The 21,172-nt window shown below is 43.1% G+C and overlaps 2 protein-coding genes across 4 annotated transcripts in view; one reads left to right on the top strand and one right to left on the bottom strand.

Annotated features, from left to right (window-relative positions):
• Positions 1–21,172, top strand: part of LOC117345779 (mitochondrial import inner membrane translocase subunit TIM16-like) — a 638,816-nt gene that overhangs the window by 344,808 nt on the left and 272,836 nt on the right. The window lies entirely within an intron of this gene.
• VASN (vasorin) overlaps positions 5,199–21,172 on the bottom strand; it is an 83,068-nt gene continuing 67,094 nt past the window's right edge. The window contains exons 2-3 of the mRNA XM_033914923.1: positions 20,014–20,088; positions 5,199–8,191 (exon numbers count right to left, since the gene is read on the bottom strand). Coding sequence (XP_033770814.1) covers positions 6,184–8,191; positions 20,014–20,045 — 2,040 coding nt within the window. The 5' untranslated portion in view covers positions 20,046–20,088 and the 3' untranslated portion in view covers positions 5,199–6,183. The remainder of the gene's footprint in view (positions 8,192–20,013; positions 20,089–21,172) is intronic.

The raw sequence follows: 21,172 nt of genomic DNA, 5'->3' as shown, positions 1-21,172 counted from the left end.
CCACCAGGGAATTCAAAAAGTATGTTGGGGAGGCAGGAGGGAAATAAAAGTTTTTAGAGTCAGCGGGGACAGGAGGTGAGAGGGATCCCTCCTGTCCCAGCCCACCGCTGGACCACCTGGTCTTACGGCAGGCCTGGTGGAGGCCTGCAAGTCATCGGGAGGGAGAAGGGACAGGGCAGGGAGGGAGGGGGGACAGGGTGCAGAGCCTGGCAGGGCAGGAAAGTAGTGGGGCTGGGTGCAGAGTCAGGCAGGGCATTTGAATATTAATCCCCGGCTTAGATTCATATCAATCTTGCCTCAACTAGAAACGGTGCATTTTTCTACTTAGTTCCAATATTGTGGAACAATTTGCTAGTAGAGTTAAGAAAGGAAGAACATCTAAAAGCACATTTTTTTCAAATGGCTTTCTCAAATTGAATAATGGAATTGGGACTGCAATCTGCATTAATTTGTATTAATTTGATTAATTTGTATTTATATATTTTTATATTTTATTTAATAGTTTTAGTGGATATGTTTTAAAAATGTTAATTTTTTTTCCTTTTTTCTTTTCTTTTCTATTTTTAATGGAGTTCTTTTCATAAATATGATTGAGTTGTGATGTAAACCGCTTTGATCCTTTTTGGCTGTATAGGCGGTATAGAAAGATTTTAATAAACATAAACCCTTTTTACTCCTTTTTGGGGGGAAAAGGGCTACTTCAGCTTATATTTGGGTCGGTTTATATATGAGTATATACCGTGCAGGATGCCAGGTTGATGAGACCGAGGGACTTGGGAGAGCAGTCGAAACTAGAGAATGACATGGGGACAGGTTCCCATGGTAAAATTGTAGACAATTTACAGTGGAAATGGGAGCAAGGCCTTTTTCCGCCCTGCGGAAGTAGTAAAAAGCTTTGCTGCTGTGGTATTAAAAAAAAAAAAAAACTGCACCTGGGTTGCCATCTCTAACCCTCCTCCACAGCTCCTCTTTCACCCAGCACCTATTTTACCTTTAGGAGCCTCAGCCATGACAGGAAGGATCCCTCCTGCCTCCTTATCCCCACTGGCTCTAAAAATGTTTAGGTCAGCGATGGAGGGAAGCTTGCGACTCTGCCGATGAGAGGGATGGGAAGAGAAATGCTGCTGCACCCAAGGGGGGGAGGGGGAAGAAAAAAGCTGCTACTGCTGCACCCAAGGGGGGAGGGGGAAGAAAAAAAGCTGCTGCTGCTGCACCCAAGGGGGGGAGAGGGGAAGAGAAAAGCTGCTGCACCCAGGGGGGGAATAAAAGCTGCTGCTGCTGCTTCACCCAAGGGGGGAGGGGGATAGAAAAGCTGCTGCACCCAAGGGGGGAGGGTGGAAGAGAAAAACTGCTGCTGCTGCACCCAAGGGGGGGAGAGGGGAAGAGAAAAGCTGCTGCTGCTGCACCCAAAGGGGGAGGGGGGAAGAGAAAAGCTGCTGCTGCTGCACCCAAAGGGGGAGGGGGAATAGAAAAGCTGCTGCTTCACCCAAAGGGGGAGGGGGGAATAGAAAAGCTGCTGCACCCAAGGGGGGAGGGTGGAAGAGAAAAGCTGGTCCTGCTGCACCCAAGGGGGAAGAATAGGAAAGCTGCTGCTGCTGCACCCAAGGGGGGAGGGGGAAGAGAAAATCTGCTGCACCCAAGGCGGGGAGGGGAGAAGAGAAAAGCTGCTGCTGTACCCAAGGGGGGGAGAGGGGGAACAGAAAAGCTGCTGCTGCACCCAATTGGGGAGGGGATAGGGGATGAGAATTACTGCTGCTGCACCCAATTGGGGAGGGGATAGGGGAAGAGAAGTGCTGCTGTTGCACCCAATTGGGGAGAGAGAGGGGAAAAGGAAGACCAGAGAAGGGAGAGGAGAGGAAAAAGATGCCAAGACCATGGGAGGGAGAGAAAGGAGCTTCCAGACATGGAGGGGGGGAGAGATGTCAGGGTATATGGGGAGGGGGAGAAGACAGATGCCAGACCAGGAGGAAGGAAGGAAAGAAAGAAAGAAGAGATACCAGATAATGGAGTGGGAGGGGGAGATGGAAGGAGATAGAGATGCCAGATCATGGCGTGGGGTGGGGTGGGGTGGGAAAAGGAAGGAAAGGAGAAGAGAGAGATGCCAGAGCATAGGGGAGGGGGTGGAGACAAAGGCTGGAAGGCAGTGAGGAGGACATAGGAAGGAGGCACCGACACTAAGGATATAGGAAGGGGCACTAAGGACATAGAAAGAAGGCACTGGGGGCACTGAGGACATAGGAGGGGGCACTAAGGACATAGGAAGGAGGCACTGAGGGCACTGAGGACATAGGAAGGAAGGAGGGAGGGAGGGAATAAAAAGGGACAATTGTTGGGCCTGAGTGCAGAAAGAAAGAAATGAAAGAAAGGATGCACAGTCAGAAGGAAATGCAACAAGAGACTCATGAAATCACCAGACAGCAAAGGTAGGAAAAATGATTTTATTTTCAATTTAGTGATCAAAATGTGCCAGTTTTGAGAATTTATATCTGCTTTCTATATTTTGCACTATATTTGTCTATTTTTCTATAGTTACCGAGGTGACATTGTATATTTTAAAGTCATCTGCCTTGACATCTTTGAAAAAACCCCAAATATAAATGATAATTAACATTTTCTCTGCATATAGTGTGCTTTGTGGTTTTTAAAAAAATTTTATGGTTACCATTATGAATTAATAAGATATTATGTGTACATGAAAAATGAATGGAAGAAATTGGGGGCGAAGCTGGGGCAGGGCTAGGGTGGGATTGGGGGTGTGGCTAGGGCGGGGTTGGGGCGGGACTGAATATTAATAGATGTTCCGTTTTGATGAAAAAAATAAATGGTCACGTTAACCATGAGAGACTTCTACATTTGTCCTAAACTACTTCAAATTTTAACCATATCTTATCTACATGAGGTAGAACATATTCAGACTTGTGGAAGCATGTTCTGATGAGGCTTAATTTTTACCATAGTGGATCCCCGTAATCTGTAATGATCCTTTCTATCTGTTTCTTCTAGCAAAAAATAAATAAATAAATAAATCAGAGGACTGCATATAAAGCTGCATCTTCCTTCTCTACTGGCTTCAGTCTGAATTACACAGGAACCACAGTGTGGTTCCAACGTCAGATGGAACCTGGCAGAAAAGGAGACAGCTGTATATTAGATACCCTGATGTCCTGCCAAAAGGTGAGAAGGTGAAGAGGATCAAAGCATGGGGTCTGGCTGTTTTCACATTGATTACCATCCCCCTCCCCCCCACCCACCCCCACCCATGGCACTGACCATTGCTACTGCCATCCATTTCAAATAACAGAGACATATTGCACTAGTACGAAATTTTGTTCTATCTACAGCACCCTGGTTTATGACAGTATCCAGATGTGTATCCCATGGCAGCCCCTTCACTGTAGTCCATTCCCTCTCTGTTTCCATAGCCATGTGCTATCATCTGGGAAATCACAGTCTTCTCATTATTTTATATGTATAGGACAGGGGTGTCCAATGTCGGTCCTCGAGGGCCGTAATCCAGTCGGGTTTTCAGGATTTCCCCAATGAATATGCATGAGATCTATTTGCATGCACTGCTTTCATTGTATGCTAATAGATCTCATACATATTCATTGGGGAAATCCTGAAAACCCGACTGGATTGCGGCCCTCGAGGACCGACATTGGACACCCCTGGTATAGGACAACTACTGTTCAGTTTTAAACTCAATCTGAAATTTCTTATGCAGAATCAGGACCCAAAGGACACAGATGTTCTACAACAATGACCAGTCTTTAATAAAAATTATATATAAATGTTTATTTGAACAGATCCATTTAATGATCTGCAGCTTGTACAATGAAACTTTCCCAACATAAATGGGAGATAATTACATATAAATATTTAAAATAAAAATAGCTATTAAAGCTTCTGTTTCCAGTTTTTCTTCACTTCCCCTTAAAAAGAGAAAAAAATTTGCAACAGTTCATAAAACTGAAACTCGTCTTTCCTTTTCTTGTATTGCTCTTTGTGTATCAGTTTGGATGGTGATACTTTTAAAAGTGACGGTGGGAAATCCATTGGGACATGCCGTGGTACCTTTCATATATACTGCAATTCTTTTGTTCAGCAATCATTAGAATGAGATCTATATATACACATACTATGTACAAGTGCAGGTTTTCAAGGCACTGAAGGGCAAATTCCATAAGAAGCACCCAAAAGTTAGGCGCCGATATAGGCACTGATCAGCACAATTCAAGTAAAATTGGGTGCTGTTTAATGAATCACGCTGAGCGGCACCTATTTTGGAGGTGCCCAATAAATAGGCCAGCTCTAGGCACAACTAAAAGTTAGGGGCCTATGTGAGCGCTTAAGCATGCTTTAAGAGCAGTGATTCTGTAACAAGGCGTCTAACACCTAGCCACACCCATGCCTAATGTGCATAGCGCCTATTTTTTTTTTTGAAGGCCGCCTAAATTTTTAGAGGCACCTTGTTGCAGAATTGCGCTTTCTTGATAGGTGCCTAAGTTTCAATTATTGCTGATTAAGAACATAAGCAGTGCCTCTGCTGGGTCAGACCAGATGTCCATCACGCCCAGCAGTCTTCTCACGCGGCTGCCCATCAGGTCCAGGACCTGTATAGTAATCCTCTATCTATACCCTTCTATCCCCTTTTCCTTCAGGAAATTATCTAATCCCTTCTTGAACCCCCAATACCGTACTCTGTCCTATCACACCCTCTGGAAGCGCATTCCAGGTGTCCACCACCCTTTGGGTGAAGAAGAACTTCCTAGCATTGGTTCTGAATCTGTCCCCCTTTTAATTTTTCCGAATGCCCTCTCGTTCTTGTAGTTTTCGAAAGTTTGAAGAATCTGTCCCTCTCCACTTTCTCCATGCCCTTCATGATCTTGTAAGTCTCTATCATGCTTAATTGAGCTTGATCAATTTAGATAGGCGCCTATCTAGTTGGGCACCTCCATAATAGATGCCTAACATTAGGCACCGGTTACAGAATTTGGGCCTGAATGACTCAAAAGAAAAAAAAAAAACCTACATTAGATTTCCAGGAATTTGAGACTGAAATTCAGTGTTGAAAAAGAATAATTTAAATCAAGCTGTCCGATCAAAATATATAAAAAAATGGCCCATTGACACAAAGATTTACGAGTGTAGGCAAGGCAACCAGTCAAATCAGAGCTGCTGATACTTAAAATGTAGTGTTTTCTCCTTTCTTCCTTTAGAAAGGCACCTCCCCTTCTTCCCTGTTATTTAAGAGGAAGACACACATACCCCAAACCCTCCCTCCAGGTTAAATTAGTAGCCACCTCTTCTGTAGAGTTCCAAAACGATTTTCCAGGAAGGGATGGGGGGACGTTTAAAACAAAGGATTTCTATATTTTAAACATCTTCCTAAATCTGTTATACAATATAAGCAGCATTATTATAGTTAAGTGGAATCAGGTATAAACCTCAATGAATTTAAACCATCAGCTCTATTCTATTTAAAGCATTACAACTTGTGTGCAAGTCTTTTCTGGTATTAAAATAGAAACTGTTGGGTCATCTTATGTGGCTGCTTTGCAACTGCCAGTTCAGCTGTTCATTTATTGGTTAAATATTTCTTTTGTGAAATGTATTATGCAGAGTAAAGGTGGGCTGCAAAGTTCAGGCAGCATTTCTTTTTTCAGTTGCTGTTTCTGTCCCTAAGAGTCTCATGACTAGGCACCAATTCTAGTAGTCTGTTCTTACCTCAAGAGAGAACACCCTAGTTGCCTAATCTGTTCTTTGCAGTGATTAAGGACATATAAAAAAGAATGGCCATATCTGAGCTGAAGTTACACAGTTATGCTGACAACCTGAAGATTGAGGCAAAGCCCAAGGTCTCTGCTTGTCTGCTGTATTCCCACATCCAGCAGTTCAGAGGAAGTGCAAGTAAAAACATGTCTGCAACGTTCAACATTGAAGACTCAAAAGTGTTTTACTGCTAGTAAGGCCTCTTGGTTTGGTTCAATTGGTGAATTTTTAGTCATTTTCCCTTTGAAGCTGATTATATGTGGCCATAAGGCCTCTGGTGAGAGTCTTGTCATGTGTTCATTCACCCATATAAAAAAGCATTGTCTTAATTTCTTGGGCCTGACGAGTATAACTCATTTTTATATGGTTTTCCAGCAGTTTGGTTCTCCAACTTCACCTTGCTGTTATGCTTCAAAAGTAGGAAGGCTTCAGTACTGTGGTGTTATTGTTACTAAAACCATGGGCTTGCATCAGTGGGATCTCGCACTCTAACCCACTAGACAGCACAGTATTCTCCGGCAACTTTGAACTGTGGTTTGTCAAGGATCCATTTTCTGGAAAGGTTTTTGCACCCTCTACTTGCAAGGTAGTATCCGTGTGCGCTTTGGAATGCCGTCTCCGGACACAGTACATGGCTGTAGCCACAACAATGACCACCAACAGCACCGCAGCCAGCGCGGGGACAATCATTAGTGTCAGATTGCTGTCTTTGGTCTGTGTGACAGGAGAATGCTGTTGTTGGGCAAGCTGTGCAGTCTGCGCTTCTAGACAAAGGTTGTCTTCAAACTCTTTCTCACCCAGGGGTCCGATGCAAATGTAATAACTTGAGTTGGGTCTGAGGGCTCGCACTGTATAATCCGGCAGTGACACAGGGAGACTGAGGATAACTGGTCGCTTATCAGGGCCAGACAGGTTTCTATACATCAGGCTAATCCCTTTCAGGAGAGGTCTTGAGTTAATGTAGCTGTATAAGTCCACTTTTAGGGAGGTGGCGGTGACTTCCTTAATACTGATTGGTTTGGATGACATTGACACTTTTGTGACTGGCAGAGCTGTAGCCTTCATTTTTACCTCACAGTATAAACCAGAAAATCCCTCTAGACATGTACACTCAAGGTAGCCATGTTCATCTAGTTGGCAAGTGCCACCGTTTAAACAGGTCTGTGGAGGACACAGCTGTATTTGGGGGCTTGTTTGACTCTCCAGAGCAGGAACTGGCATTGGGGTAGAATTCTCTTGCCTAGAAGTAGACTTTTGAGGAGACAGAGTACTAATAGGACCAGGTATAAAGAAGCTACTTTTAGTCACTAGCATCACAGGCTTCAAAGTAGTTGTTCTTACAGTGGGAGTGATGGTTGTGGTAGTGGTGGGACATCCAAAATTCATGTACTCCAAGTTCTCAAGGAGCTTGCCAGCATTCTTGAGTGGGAAATGGCATCTGGTCTCCTCAGATCGTAGGAGCTTCACCCCATTTTCTTGGGCCCATTGTACAAACCAGCTCAGCTGGCAGATGCAATTGAAGGGATTCTCAGCTACAGTCAGGGTCTTTAGCCTGGAGGAAAAGCTGAAGAAGTCCTTAGGGATGGTATTAAGATTAATGTTGCTGATATCCAGATGTTGTAGGTTATGCAAGTGACTGAAATCCTCCGCTTGGAGACGAGAAATTTTAGTATTCCCAGCAAGGTTGAGCTTAGTCAGCCCATGGAGTTGCTGTAGAGCACTGGGAACGTGGAACAGCTGATTGTCAGAAATGTCCAGTTCATGAAGATTCTTCATTTCTTGAAACAGCTGTTCATCCAAGGTTGTTAAATCTAATCCTGCTATTTTTAAAGATTCAATGTTCATGGTATGGAATGTTCCAGATGCTATGAGAGGGATCTGGTTCCAACTGAGATCTAGTAGTAGCAGCTGTGGAAGTTTTAAGTGGGGCAAACTATGAAGCCTGTTCTTTTGTAGCTTCAGCTCCAACAGACTTTCCAGAGTATCAAATGCAGAGGGGTGGATGTAGTGGATCTTGTTCCCTTCCAGGTAAAGACGTTCCAGCAGATGCAAACCATAAAAGGTTTCATTAGTGATCTCCTGCAGCCAGTTGGAGGAGAGATCCAGGTTACTGAGGTTGCTCACAGGTTGGAAGATATTTTTTTGGAGGCTGGTGATCTTGTTATGAGAAAGATCTAGGAGCTTGAGACCTGGAATGTCTAAGAAGCTGTCCTCATCCAGAGTAGTGATGCCATTCTCAAATAAATATAGGTTAATTGTATCCTGTGATAAGCCTTTTGGGATGATCTGGCTTCTCCTAGACATGCAGAAGACAGTTTGTGGCTGATTACATAGGCAGCCTAATGGGCAACCCTGCATGAGGACCCCTTCTGAAATGACCAGGAGTAAAGTCCATATGATGTTATGCTTCATGGTATATCTGTGAAATGAAAAATTAAACCAGATGTCAAAAGAATTGTTAAAACCATACATAATCTTAGTTTATCTTACTGCAGCAAAGTAGACTTGTCTTTGATTCCTTGTATACCAGGCTTGTCCAATTTCAGTCCCTGAGGATTTCGAGCAGGACCAGGTTTTCAGGATATCCCTAATGTGCATGAAAGATCTGCATACAATGGATGTAGTCAGCATACAAATCTTTCGCATGAATATTCATTATGGATAGCTACAAAAACTAGCTGTTTGCAGCCCTTGAGGATTGGCTTGGACAAGCCTGTTCTACACCCTTTCAATTTAGGTGGTTTCAGTAAATGAAAGGAAAGGGAGTGATTAGCATTTTAGAAATTAATTTTACCAGGAGAAAGTGAAGTTATGCTTGGTGATGGCTGCTTGAGGACAGAGCTCTGTCAGGACTGCACACATTTTAGTATTCCCTTACCTGCTGAATTGTGTATTTGAAGGTGAAACTCTGTGAGCGTTGTTGCTGCAAGCAATGTCTACGTGCAAGAAATTAGTTCGGATTTGCAGCAGAGAGTGGCAAGTGTCACAGAATGGAGTCATAGGGAGTTCCTCTGGAAGAGGAAAAATAATGGCATCTGTCCAATCTGAGTCCAACAAGGAAGACCCAGTGCAACACAGTGCGAATGATTGAGATTCTAAGTGAGGTAGTGCACTGATTTCAAGATTTAAAACATGAAATGTCAGGGGTGTACAAACAGCTCTTGTGGAAATGAAGTCAGAAGTAGCTGACCTCAATGCCAGAGTGGAATCCACAGAAAGTCAAGTGAGCTCCTTGTCAATATATTTGCCATCTGAGTTTCAGGAAGTATGGAACAGTTGCTGAATTCAGGGTCAACATGGACAAGTCAAAAATACTAGGTATTAATGTTACAGACATTGATCTTGCACTTTTAAGGGCTACTTTTATTTATTCAGGATAGCACAGGGGTCTTCAGATATTTGGGCATTATTTCTCCATAACTATTTCACTATCATACGGTAAAGTCATAGAGATCTCTTGGGGTGCAGGGATCTTTGGTTATCCTAGTGGTGATGAATTTCGGTAATAAAGATGAATGTGTTGCTTAGCTTGCTACTTTTATTTCAAGTGCTGCCTATTTGTGTCCCCTAAGGGGTGTTATAGAAATTAGAGCAAATTTTTATTTGGGGCTAAGCATCCTTGATTGGCTTCCCAGGTTCTTTGGAGTAGCCAGGAGAGTGGTGGTAGGATAGTACCAAATTATTCATTGGTATTATCTGGCTGTGCAGACACGCTTGATATTATATTGGGAGGTGGGATTGCAGAAGCATGCCACAATGATAGAACATCTAATCAAAATTGATCACCAGTTTATTTAATTTTCCTATTGATTTTCTTATTAATAATTGTTCATTTCATTTCATTGTATTCCTGATTATGTATAGTTTCACAATGATAGAACATATATTTTCCCCAGTTTTAGATCTTTATTATGAATTTCCAAGGAACTGCTTGATGAAGCACACGTTGAGCATTTGGGGAAGGCTAAAGCAGTGCTGTGGCCCCCATTGGATTGGAACTTTAATTAGGTGGGGGGTGTAGACAGGCAATCCTTTAACCACTGGAAACACACATGGGCTGGTCAGATTGACAGCTTTGAGGGTAGAGAAGCGATATCATTTCTGACTCTGAAAGAACGGCATTCCCCTCAGACAGGAAACTATTTTCATATTTTCAGATAAGATATTTCATGGCTGCACAGGGATGGCTTAGACATGGCCCAAAGGTAATGGAGCATTGTGGAAAACATGGTTAGTACTGAGGACAGTGCCTAGGCTGCTCTCAATACTGTACAAATACATTAATAATAATAATAACTTTATTTTTGTATACCACAATACCACAAATAGTTCAGGGTGTCTGAATCAGATAGGCATTTGGGGGTAAGTTTTTCCCTTAAAGACTGGGGTATAGATTTTCAGGAAGTAAAAAAAGCTTCTATATGTACATTAGTCCAGGAAAATAGTATAAGTTTCTCACACAGTGGTACTGTACCCTGACAAAGTACTAGAGGGGGGATGAAGCATGTTTGTTGCCTTTTTGTGGTTACACATTCAAAGCAGTTTACATATATACAGGTACTTATTTTGTACCTGGGGCAATGGTAGATTAAATGACTTGCCCAGGGTCACAAGGATCAGCACTGGGATAAGAACATAAGAATTGCCGCTGTTGGGTCAGACCAGTGGTCCATCGTGCCCAGCAGTCTGCTCACATGGCGACCCTTAGTCAAAGACCAGCGCCCTAACTGAGACTAGCCTTACCTACATTCTGGTTCAGCAGGAACTTGTCTAACATTGTCTTGAATCCCTGGAGGGTGTTTTCCCCCATGACAAACTCCGGAAGAGCGTTCCAGTTTTCTACCACTCTCTGAGTGAAGAAGAACTTCCTTACGTTCGTACGGAATCTATCCCCTTTCAATTTTAGAGAGTGCCCTCTCGTTCTCCCTACCTTGGAGAGGGTGAACAACCTGTCCTTATCCACTAAGTCTATTCCCTTCAGTACCTTAAATGTTTCAATCGTGTCCCCTCTCAATCTCCTCTGTTTGAGGGAGAAGAGGCCCAGTTTCTCTAATCTTTCGCTGTACGGCAGCTCCTCCAACCCTTTAACCATTTTAGTCGCTCTTCTCTGGACCCTTTCGAGTAGTACCGTGTCCTTCTTCATGTACGGCGACCATAACCTCAGGATGTTGAGGCAGGAGCTCTACCTGGGATATTGGACCAGTGTAGGATATGTGGTGAAGCAGAGGGTATATTTCTATATATTTGATAGACTTGTAGAGATTTATCTTGTGCTACTAATTCCATCTTTATAGAGTCACTTCAGATTTGCTTATAGGGTCTAGCAAATGGATCTAGTTCTAACTAGCAGCAAAGGATAAAAAGTTTTGGGTTGGAAGCAGCAAAAATGTTATTGCATCTTACTGGGAAAAAATCTATGGAACTGTCCTTGTTGGAATGGAGATTATGGGTACAGTTACTGGTGGTCATGGAATGCTAGATGTCATTAAGGAAGAGACACGGTTCCTTCAAGGTTGCTGACTGGACTAAGATTATGAAGTGGGTATACTGTTTGGTGTAGGGAGGGAGGGAGGGTGTTTGACATTTTTCAGTGGCATGGATTAAAGAACTAATGGTTCATGTAGCTGGTGGTGAAAGTTGAAGAAAGTTGGGGGGAGGGAGGATAAAGCTTATACAATATGAAGATGTTGCATTGTATTGGATAGTGCATGGTATAAGTTTTTCTGATTGTAAGAGAAGGAAGAGATAAGAAAATGTAAAACTTATTTCGTTTTTGTTGTATTTGATGTTTTCATAAAAGAAATTACATTTTACAAGACTGAGCAAGAAGCTACCAAAGAGACCATACATTCTTCCCATAGACTTAAAATAAATTATAGCTCCTTTATTAGGATTTATCTATTTACTGCCTTTAAGAAATTCACCTAAGATGGTACAGAGCTTGAAGAACCTGGAAATAAGGGGTCTGATATTCAGCTCTATTTAGCTGGTCAGGAGCTGTTCCTGACTAGTTAAACAGCATCTAGCTGGCTATTCTGCAGTATTCAGCAGAAGATAACCTGCTATCTTCCACTGAATATCTGGTTCACCGATTGGCCGGTGACCAGCTATGTTGCACCATTATTCAGCATCTTGTTGACTAAGTTGGGTGGCCAGATAGAGCCGCCTAAAAGGCTCGTTTATCGTTGGCCTTTGAGACTTAGCTAACTAGACTAATATTTTGTAGCTAGTTGGCTATGTCTTGGCTGGTCAAAAATAGACCAGAAATTCACTGCCAGGAGCTGAATACGGTGCCAGCATTGAATTTCCGGGATGGCCGGCTACCTTCTGCAGTCTAAATATCAGGGGGAAGAAATTTAGTAGGAAAAATATTTAAATAGTTTGAAAGTAGCATACATATGCCATAATGTAATATCAACACAGCACACATCAAAGCAAAACCGTACAAGGTGAAGGCAAGATGAAGAGGCAGCTCTGTCATATATTAACAGAGTATCCAAAACCTATTAATCATTCAGTACAGCATCTTTATCAATTAAAAGTACGGTTGCCACCTGGTGCTAATTTGCCTGACTGGGTTGATCTAGTCCTGAATTTACCCCATTGCATGCAGGAACATATAGTTTTGATTTCCAAATTGGATTCCATTAAAAAAAAAGGGAGACAGGTCTCTGAATGCAATGAGATAAAGCTGGGATTGGCTTAACCCCATCAGGCAAATCTGGAACCAGTTGGTAACCCTAAATCAAGTACAGGACCTAGAAATAAGTATTATTATCTGCTACCTAAGCACAGGCAGAGGTTATGGCCTTTGGCTGCAGACTTAAGTACTATTGAAAATAGCACTTTCAGCCCTTTGTGGAGGGAGAGTCAGTCACATAGCAGTATAAATAGTAGCTGCCTCCTGCCCTAGTGTAAGAGTGTTAAAACAACCATGAGATACAGAAAACTACCTTTAATCTGTGTGTAGTAGTGCTGCCCGATTCGCCGATTCATATCGGTAAATTGATTTGTTTTCTTAAAAAATCGGTGTCACTGATTCAGTGACCAACCCTCCGCCCTTCATATCTTTGGGCCTTCTAAAGCAAGAGCAGTAGCGCTCTGGCAGCAAAAAGTCTGTCCTAAGCGCTGCCTCTTGCTGGCTGTCCATTGCCACTCCTGCTTTACGAGGCCCAATGTCAGAGCTCATGGTGGTGGTGGTGGTTGGGAGGGGGGTCGGTCAGGAAGTGCTGCATAAGAGCATAAGCGCCTAGGGGTGTAGGTAGTGATTCTAGCAGGCTACCGTCAGCCCCTGCTGTACATTACCTCTGCCGCGATCCATCCCAGACTAAAACAGGATATCACGTCAGAGGAGGGTGGGTTCACACCAGAGAGAACATGCAGCAGAGGCCAATGGCAGCCTGCTAGAATCGCTACAACACTGGCAGTCCTCTGCAGGCTGTAATTAGGTTTTAAAGTGTGACCAGGAGGCCAAGGGGACAACGGTGGCGAGAAGGGGGAAACATGCCAGCTTTTTTTTGGGGGGGGGAGCATGATGTAGCTATTAGAAGTACACAGAGGGAGGGGTCCAAAGAGACGGGCATATGCTGGACTGAGGGTAGGGGGGAGGTGAAGGGGAAGAAATAATGGGTCCAAAAACAGAGGAGAGGGAGAAAGATGGTGGACAATGGGATGTAGGGAGGGAGGGAAAAGAAAGGGAATGAAGTTGGACCCAAGGAGTGGTGTGGAGGGAGGGGGGGATAGAAATACTGGATAGGAAGGTGGTTAGGAAGAGAAAGGGATAGATGGGGTGAAAGGGGGAAAGCAGTAGCAGAAAGAAAGCTTCTGGGTCACTGAAGGCAATGTGTTTATTTCAGTCACGCTGCTGACAGCCAAAATAGTTATAGCAGAACCGGGTGGGTAAGCACCAGATCTCAGGGGGAGGGTGGGAGGTAATAGCATGGGGAGGGTAAGAGAGATGCTGGACCGCAGGGATGGGGAGAAAATGGAAGGAAAATTGCCAGACCTCCAGGGGAGGGAATGGAAGGGACAGAGAAAGATGTCAGACTACCAATACGAGATTCAGGCAATCAATCATAAACTAAGTAAAGTTCATGACTGGTTAAACAGCAATAAGCTTTCATTAAGTATTTCAAAAACTAATATTCTCTTATTCCCCGGAAAAGAAGGAGCACAACTAATTTCTCCAGTCATCATCGATAATATCTCACTTTCACCAATTACAACTACAAAAATTTTAGGGGTCCTTATTGATAGTAAGCTAACATTTCGTCCACAAATAAGCGCATTGGTAAAAAACTGCTTTTTTAAATTAAGAATGATTCGATCATTGGCCCCCCTTCTTGATATTAGTTCACTCAACGTTCTGATCCACTCGCTCGTAATATCAAAAATAGATTATTGTAATTCGCTGTTAAAAGGAATTTATCACAAGGACTTAAAACACTTGCAGCTCATTCAAAACACGGCCATTAAGAAAATCTCGGGAGCCTCAAAATATGATCATGTTACCCCTCTGCTTAAAAATGCCCACTGGTTGCCTATTTCACATAGGGTAACGTACAAAATCGCCCTTCTGACATTCAAAACTATGCAGACTAATTCCCCAGCTTTCATTGACAGAGTTTTGATCCCATACGACCCCCCGAGATCTTTAAGATCTATATCCCAATTCAATCTTAATATTCCTTCTTTAAAAATTATTGGCACATGCCGCACCTCAATTTTTTCCGTGACAGCCCCTACGATCTGGAATGCCCTTCCACTTTATTTAAAAATGGAAAAAAAACTTAAAAAATTTTAAAAGCAACTTAAAATGCTTTCTTTTTAAAGATGCTTTTAACTGAAGTACTGTATTTTAGAGTTTAATTTAAATCAGTTCTTTCTTTTTTTTCTAATTATTCCTAATCCTTTTGTGTTTACCTTAAACGTTTCTCTCATTTACTATATCAATTGTATTTCTCCCCCCTTCCCAATTTGTGTCCAATGTAACTGTCTATTGTTCGTCTGTCGATAATAATCTAATAAGTATCGTTGTTAGCCTTGTAGTTCATAGAAAGTATGTTTTAACTATTACATTGTTTGTTGAAATGTTATTTTATACTTTGTACAACGCTTTGTAGAACCGAGAAAGCGTTTAATCAAAAACTAAATAAACGATAAACAATAAACAATAAGAGATGTCAGACTAGGGAAAGAAAGGAGGAGGGAGAGATTCCAAACTAAAGCAGGGGGAGGGGATGGGAACGACAGAGAGATGACGGACCACAAAAGGGGGGGATGGAAAGGAACGAGAGAGATAGACTGTGGGAAGGAGAGAACATAAGAATTACCGCTGCTGGGTCAGACCAGTGGTCCATCCTACCCAGCAGTCCGCTCCCGTGGCAGCCCCCAGGCCAAAGACCAGTACGCTAACTGAGACCAGCCCTACCTGCGTATGTTCCAGTTCAGCAGGAACTTGTCTAACTTTGTCTTGAATCTCTGTTTTCCCTTATAACAGCCTCCGGAAGAGCGTTCCAGTGTTCCACCACTCTCTGGGTGAAAAAGAATTTCCTTACGTTTATATGGAATCTATCCCCTTTTAACTTTAGAGAGTACCCTCTCGTTCTCCCTACCTTGGAGAGGGTGAACAACCTGTCTTTATCTACTAAGTCTATTCCCTTCAGTATCTTGAATGTTTCTATCATGTCCCCTCTCAGTCTCCTCTTTTCAAGGGAGAAGAGGCCCAGTTTCTCTAATCTCTCGCTGTACGGCAACTCCTCCAGCCCCTTAACCATTTTAGTTACTCTTCTCTGGACCCTTTCAAATAGTACCGTGTCCTTCTTCATGTACAATGACTAGTGCTGGACGCAGAATTCCAGGTGAGAGCGTACCATGGCCCGGTATAGCCACATGATAGCCCTCTCCGATCTGTTCGTGATCCCCTTCTTAATCATTCCTAGCATTCTGTTTGCCCTTTTCGCCACCGCCGCACATTGCGCAGACGGCTTCATTGACTTGTCAACCAATACTCCCAAGTCTCTTTCCGGGGAGGGGGGAACTCCAAGTACCTCCCCGGACATCCTATTTATATATATATATAATACTAGTATCATGTACTATGTTCATACTATGTTTAGCACAGAGGAAGTCTTACATATCTGTATTAACTCCAGGCCCTGATGTTCTCCATCCCAATGAATGATATCCTAACCCATCCCAATGCAACACTATAGTACAGTAGAAGTAATCACATTCAGGTTCCTGCAGAAAGCAATCAAGGTGCTGCCATCAGTCTTCAGGATGTTCTGTTTCTAAGGGGACCGTGATGGAGTAAACTTCCATCCTCCCACTAACAACTGCTAGTATGCATCTCCAGTTGGTTTCATCACTTCTACCTGCTTGAAGGTTCTCAATTCCTTTTGGAGGCCATCTTGTGTGATCTTATTTCCTGTTCTGGTTCCTGGCCTATACTACATTCAGCCATCTTGAACTGCTGTGCTATCCCATCACTGCTGTAGGATACCCTGACCTGGTTAGGTTTTTAACTGGCAAAAAAGTAACAGAACTTTAAAATAAAGTCTAATACTACAATTCCAAAATCTAGGTTATACTCTCCAACCAGGTGATTAATGCAATTTATTTAAATGAATTAAATTTAATATAAAACAAACACAATATATTATTCCATTAGAACTGGTTCTTATATGGTCCAGTTAAGTGTTCTATTAGATGAAGTGATGAATTGTAAAGCAAAAATGTAACCCCTAGAAAGACATCTGAGGAAAAGGAACAACATGATCATACTACACGCCTGCTGTCTCAGGGCCATTTTTGTGATATCAGCTGTAAAGTAGACTAGCTGAATGTCTCAAGGCCAGGTATTTTGGTGCTAGCTCCAAAAGGGCTTCATTCTTCAAGCAAATCACAATATTCCAAAACTGCAGCATTGTGCTCAACATCCATATGAGCAGAGATGAAGTCTTTTATCACTGAATTGAAAGGGATATATTTGCTGAAACATAGCTACAGCAGAACTTCAGATTTATATTTGAACCATATTTTAGCATAGATTTTATTTGGCCCTTTGGATACAAGAGAACTTTTACTGTGTTCTATTTATCAGTGTTAAGGCCTGTTTGACTCCCAGAATTTTTTTTTTTTTAAATAAAAAGATGAAAATGCATCGTGTCAGTTCATGACATCTTTGAGCAGGAAAAAAAAAATCCTTACCATCTGACAAGGTTCATTCAGGAAAGATGACTGAGCTGTGTGTTCTGTTTGTGTTAACTCCACAGGCCTGACTAAACAATCCAGTTCAACCGGAGGCAGAGCACATGTGGCAATTTTTAAAATACACCATCTTAGTAGTTAGCTAGGAATTCACAAATGGAGCCCAAAACACAGGCATCGTGCCTACAAAGTCTTGTTTAGTCCCTTCCTTCAAAATTGTTGCATATGCACCACTCTTGAGCTCCTTGGATGTGGTGGCTATTAGCAGAAACATGGTCGCATCTTGAAGGTTTTCTTTTTACTGTGTAGTGGTGCCATGCAGCCATGCCCACCAATAGAATGCACTGAAAGGATACTGTAGACAGAGCTGCTTGAGAGGATGTGGGGATAGAGGAGTTAAGATTCTCCAGGCCTGACTTCCAAGGGGAAGGGCCAACACTTGCAGCTCAGGTGAGATGTGAGATCCAGTATCTTTCTCTCCCAAACCCTCCCCCCCCATCTTAACCCTCTACTTGCCTGGAGTCACTGAGGGCCAGATGCACTAAACAGGACTGGTAAAACCGCGTGGGTCCGCTCCAATCTGATTTTTGGCTTATTCTAAAAGAGCTATTGATGCACTAAAAATTTTGCATGCCAATGATTCACGTGGAGGTTTATCATAATCCCCGTCTCTCCCATCCAATTGATCACTATGAGAGCGACTCTCACACATGCACAGAGGCAGCAGGGGAAGCCCCAAAGCAGCCTCCTGCCACTCAGCTGGTCAGGGTAGAAAACCTCTTTTTAAAAATTTTAATGGGCACAGATGCTGCGTGTTACACACACACACAATATCTGCCCTGTTAAAAATAAAAACCACTGATGATGGCACTCCCCGATGTACCAGCATCGTGAACTGACTCTCCCACCTCACGCCAGTGAAAATTGGCAGGAAGGATGCCTACTCCCTCCTGCCTTGCTGACACCCCCTCTCCCCCATGCATGAGAAAAAATTGGCAGGAGGGATGCCCACTCCCTCCTACCTTGTTGATTCCTCCCCCCCTCTCCCCCCCCGCATGAGAAAAATTTGATAGGAGGGATGCCAACTCCCTCCTACTTTGCCGATCCCCTTCCCCCTGCAAAAAAAAAAAATTAGCAGGAGGGATACCCACTTCCTCATGCCAATGTAGGCCCCACCCTATACCAGGCACCATCCCCTCCCTTTCCCCCTTCTCTCCGCTAAAAGGCAAGAGGGATGCCCACTCCCTCCTGCCACTGGATGCTCCCCCGAACCCACCCTGTACCTTTTTCACAAGTTGGGAGCAGGAGAGATGCGGTCCCACCTGTTCCAGAGGCTCACCAGTCCAAAATGGCAGGCCTTCCCCTCCCTGGAGCATCATGTGATGCACAGGGAGGGGCCTAAGGCCTCGATTGGCTCAGACACCTAAGGCCCCATCCCTGGTTTAGCAACAATCGTTACACGATTGTTGACTTGTGCATCTGGCCCTGAATGCCAGACAGCAGCAATCTGCTGACCACAAGTTCTCCTTCCTCCTGTCTCTTGTGAAATAATTTTCTGTTTCCACATAGGCGGGATGTGGCAGAAGTAAGATCTGTGGCTGGCAGAGCAGTCTCTGTCAATTGTTGCTGCCTTCCATTCAATGACTGCAGGCAAGTAATGTGGGGAGGGGGCAGCAAGTGCCTTAACATTTGCCCTGGGCCCAGCTTTGTGTCTCAGTAGCCCTTACTATAGAAGAGGCTCCTATGCAACAGCTTTATAAGGAGGTAAAATGGGAAGCAAGAGTGAGTATTTACCTTAAGAAGAAGGCTCTCCCTAAAGGAGACAATCATAGGAAATTTAGATTTTTTTTGTGGCTTGTGATGAACAAAAAATAAGCTAAAGATATAGTTCAGTTCAGTCCAGTCCAGTCTCAACCATATCTGAAGGAGAATCATATATGGCCTTAATTTCATGTACTCTTTTTTTAAAGTAATTTTTACATTCCTGCTGAAATTCAGATGTCTCTTCTACAAAGCTCTGTGTGGTCTATTGCCCAACTACCTCAGCAATCAATTCACATTCGCCAGACACGGACGATCTACTTGACCTCAATCATTCTTCGCCTTCCCCTCAATTAAAGGATGCACCCATAAGCGATTCATCAACAGACTCCTACCCTACCAAGCAGCCTCCAAAGATCCCGAATGGCGCCAACTGGTCAGAACATCAGCCTCTTAACATGCACTTCAGAAAGCTCCTAAAAACGCTTCTCTTCCCCAAACAGGACAACCCACCTTAAATTTTCCATGAAAAGACTCCCAACCCACTGACTATTCCAAATTGTTGCTCTAAAACTATGAACATTCCTACCTATTTATTTATCTTCCGCCTTATAAAACCCTGCTTAACCTCCCTCTATGCAATCTATACAATTTTCAGTCCTCTCTCCATTGCTGTAGCTTGCTGATTCTCCTCAGCCATTTTTCCTGTAAACCGCCTTGAACTGAAAGGCTTTCACGGTATATAAATAAAGATTAATATTACTAGTCAATGTATTGTAAACCACTTAGGGTGAATCTCTTCATAAAAAGATGGTAAATAAATCTAAATAAACAGAGTGGGGCTAGGAAAGGACAGGGATTAGTAAAGGGAGAGGTGAGTCCGTGGTTTCTCTGGGACCAGCAGGACCATCTGAACCTATGGACCAGGTAAGGCGCTGGCTCTGTGTGCCAGTGATCAAGGTCACCAAAATCTTAGTCTAGCATTTCTCTCTACTTTCCCCCCTCCCCCCACAGGCAGGGGAGAGGGGAAGGGAAAGATGTTAGACTGGGCTTGGAAGTTTGGAACATTTTACCAACAGGGAGGGGGGCATGAGAGAAAGTGGGGGTTGCCAATGCAAACATTGGCTCAGGACACTATAGTCCCTTGAGCCAGGGCCAGGGACCAGCACCAATGTTTAGAGTTGTTTGCAAGAGTGCCAGAGTGAACACAATAGCAAAAGACCAAACACCCCCCCCCCCTGCTTATCTTTCAACTACATTACTACGTACATATTATAGCAGCTCTTTGGCACACGTTGCATATTATCTTGACGTCCTCTGTGATACACTTCTTTGTGATACAGCCTTGAAAAAAAAGAGAAAATGTTATCAGTAAAGGGAAATCTACAGTGGAATCCATTCACAAGGTCCCATAAAAACAAACTGCCTACCACAAAAATCACTACAGAAAACAAGAAAGGCAATATAAGTCTACATTTGTTGATGCTGGAGGAGAAATACCCACTATAAAATTTTTGTTTTGAGATAATGCTCTTAACTGGAAGCTATTTACCCTGGATAATCCAGACACAAACCACACATGCTTTCTCTTGTCAGGATAAAAATTGTTTACAGTCAATATATTAATTATGGAAGAACATGTCTCTCTGGAACATTCCCAGAATGTTCTCTGTATCACAGTTTGACCTTCTGATTCCTGGCAAAGCAGATGCTGTCATCCAGGGTTGGGACGGCAGTGGAGAGGACCCTAGGGACCACTGCTATAGTCACAGCCTGACACTGGTATCCAGAATCCATTCCAAGCATTCCAGGAAGGGTGATGACTGAGATGCCAGTGGTCATTGGCTATACAAATACCATAATTGGTCATTTTCACACCAGAGAAGTTGTGGCTGGTTAACATTAATTTGGAAAGCATGAACAGTCTACACACCATGATAGTAAAGGACTTCTCTTACGTAATATGGGTTAAGGAGACACTTTTTTGTGTTTTTAGTCATCTGGATGATATGAAAAACATGTTTAGAGAATTATAAAATTCTGTAGTGCAGTGTGTTGTACTAAGGTCGACTCTTCTAGCAGCAGAAAAAGGATATTGTCAAAAAGTAACCCAGCTCTTCAATACTGTCTACTGTGGATTAGCCAGTTAACTGTTTTGTGGTATGAGCTGGCAAAACAGCAGCTACAAAGTTTGAGATCCACAGTGTGCCTTCATTGCCTTAGAGCATGCATACCGAAGACACCAAGCATCATAGGAGCATGCCTCCAGTGGTTTAACTGTGCATAAAATGACAGCAATGAATCTCACTTCTATGCCAGTGTAAATGGAGTATGATTAATCTCAGATTTATTGAGAACACTTAGCCACAGTACTTGCATTATACCAAAGAGAACTTCCTTCTGGGGTTCATAAGATATAACATGTAGG

The sequence above is a fragment of the Geotrypetes seraphini genome, chromosome 11 (genome assembly GCF_902459505.1).
Source record: "Geotrypetes seraphini chromosome 11, aGeoSer1.1, whole genome shotgun sequence".
In the NCBI taxonomy this organism is placed as follows: Eukaryota; Metazoa; Chordata; class Amphibia; order Gymnophiona; family Dermophiidae; genus Geotrypetes; species Geotrypetes seraphini.
Note: the sequence above shows the minus strand (reverse complement) of the source record. Positions and strands in the feature narration are given on the sequence as shown.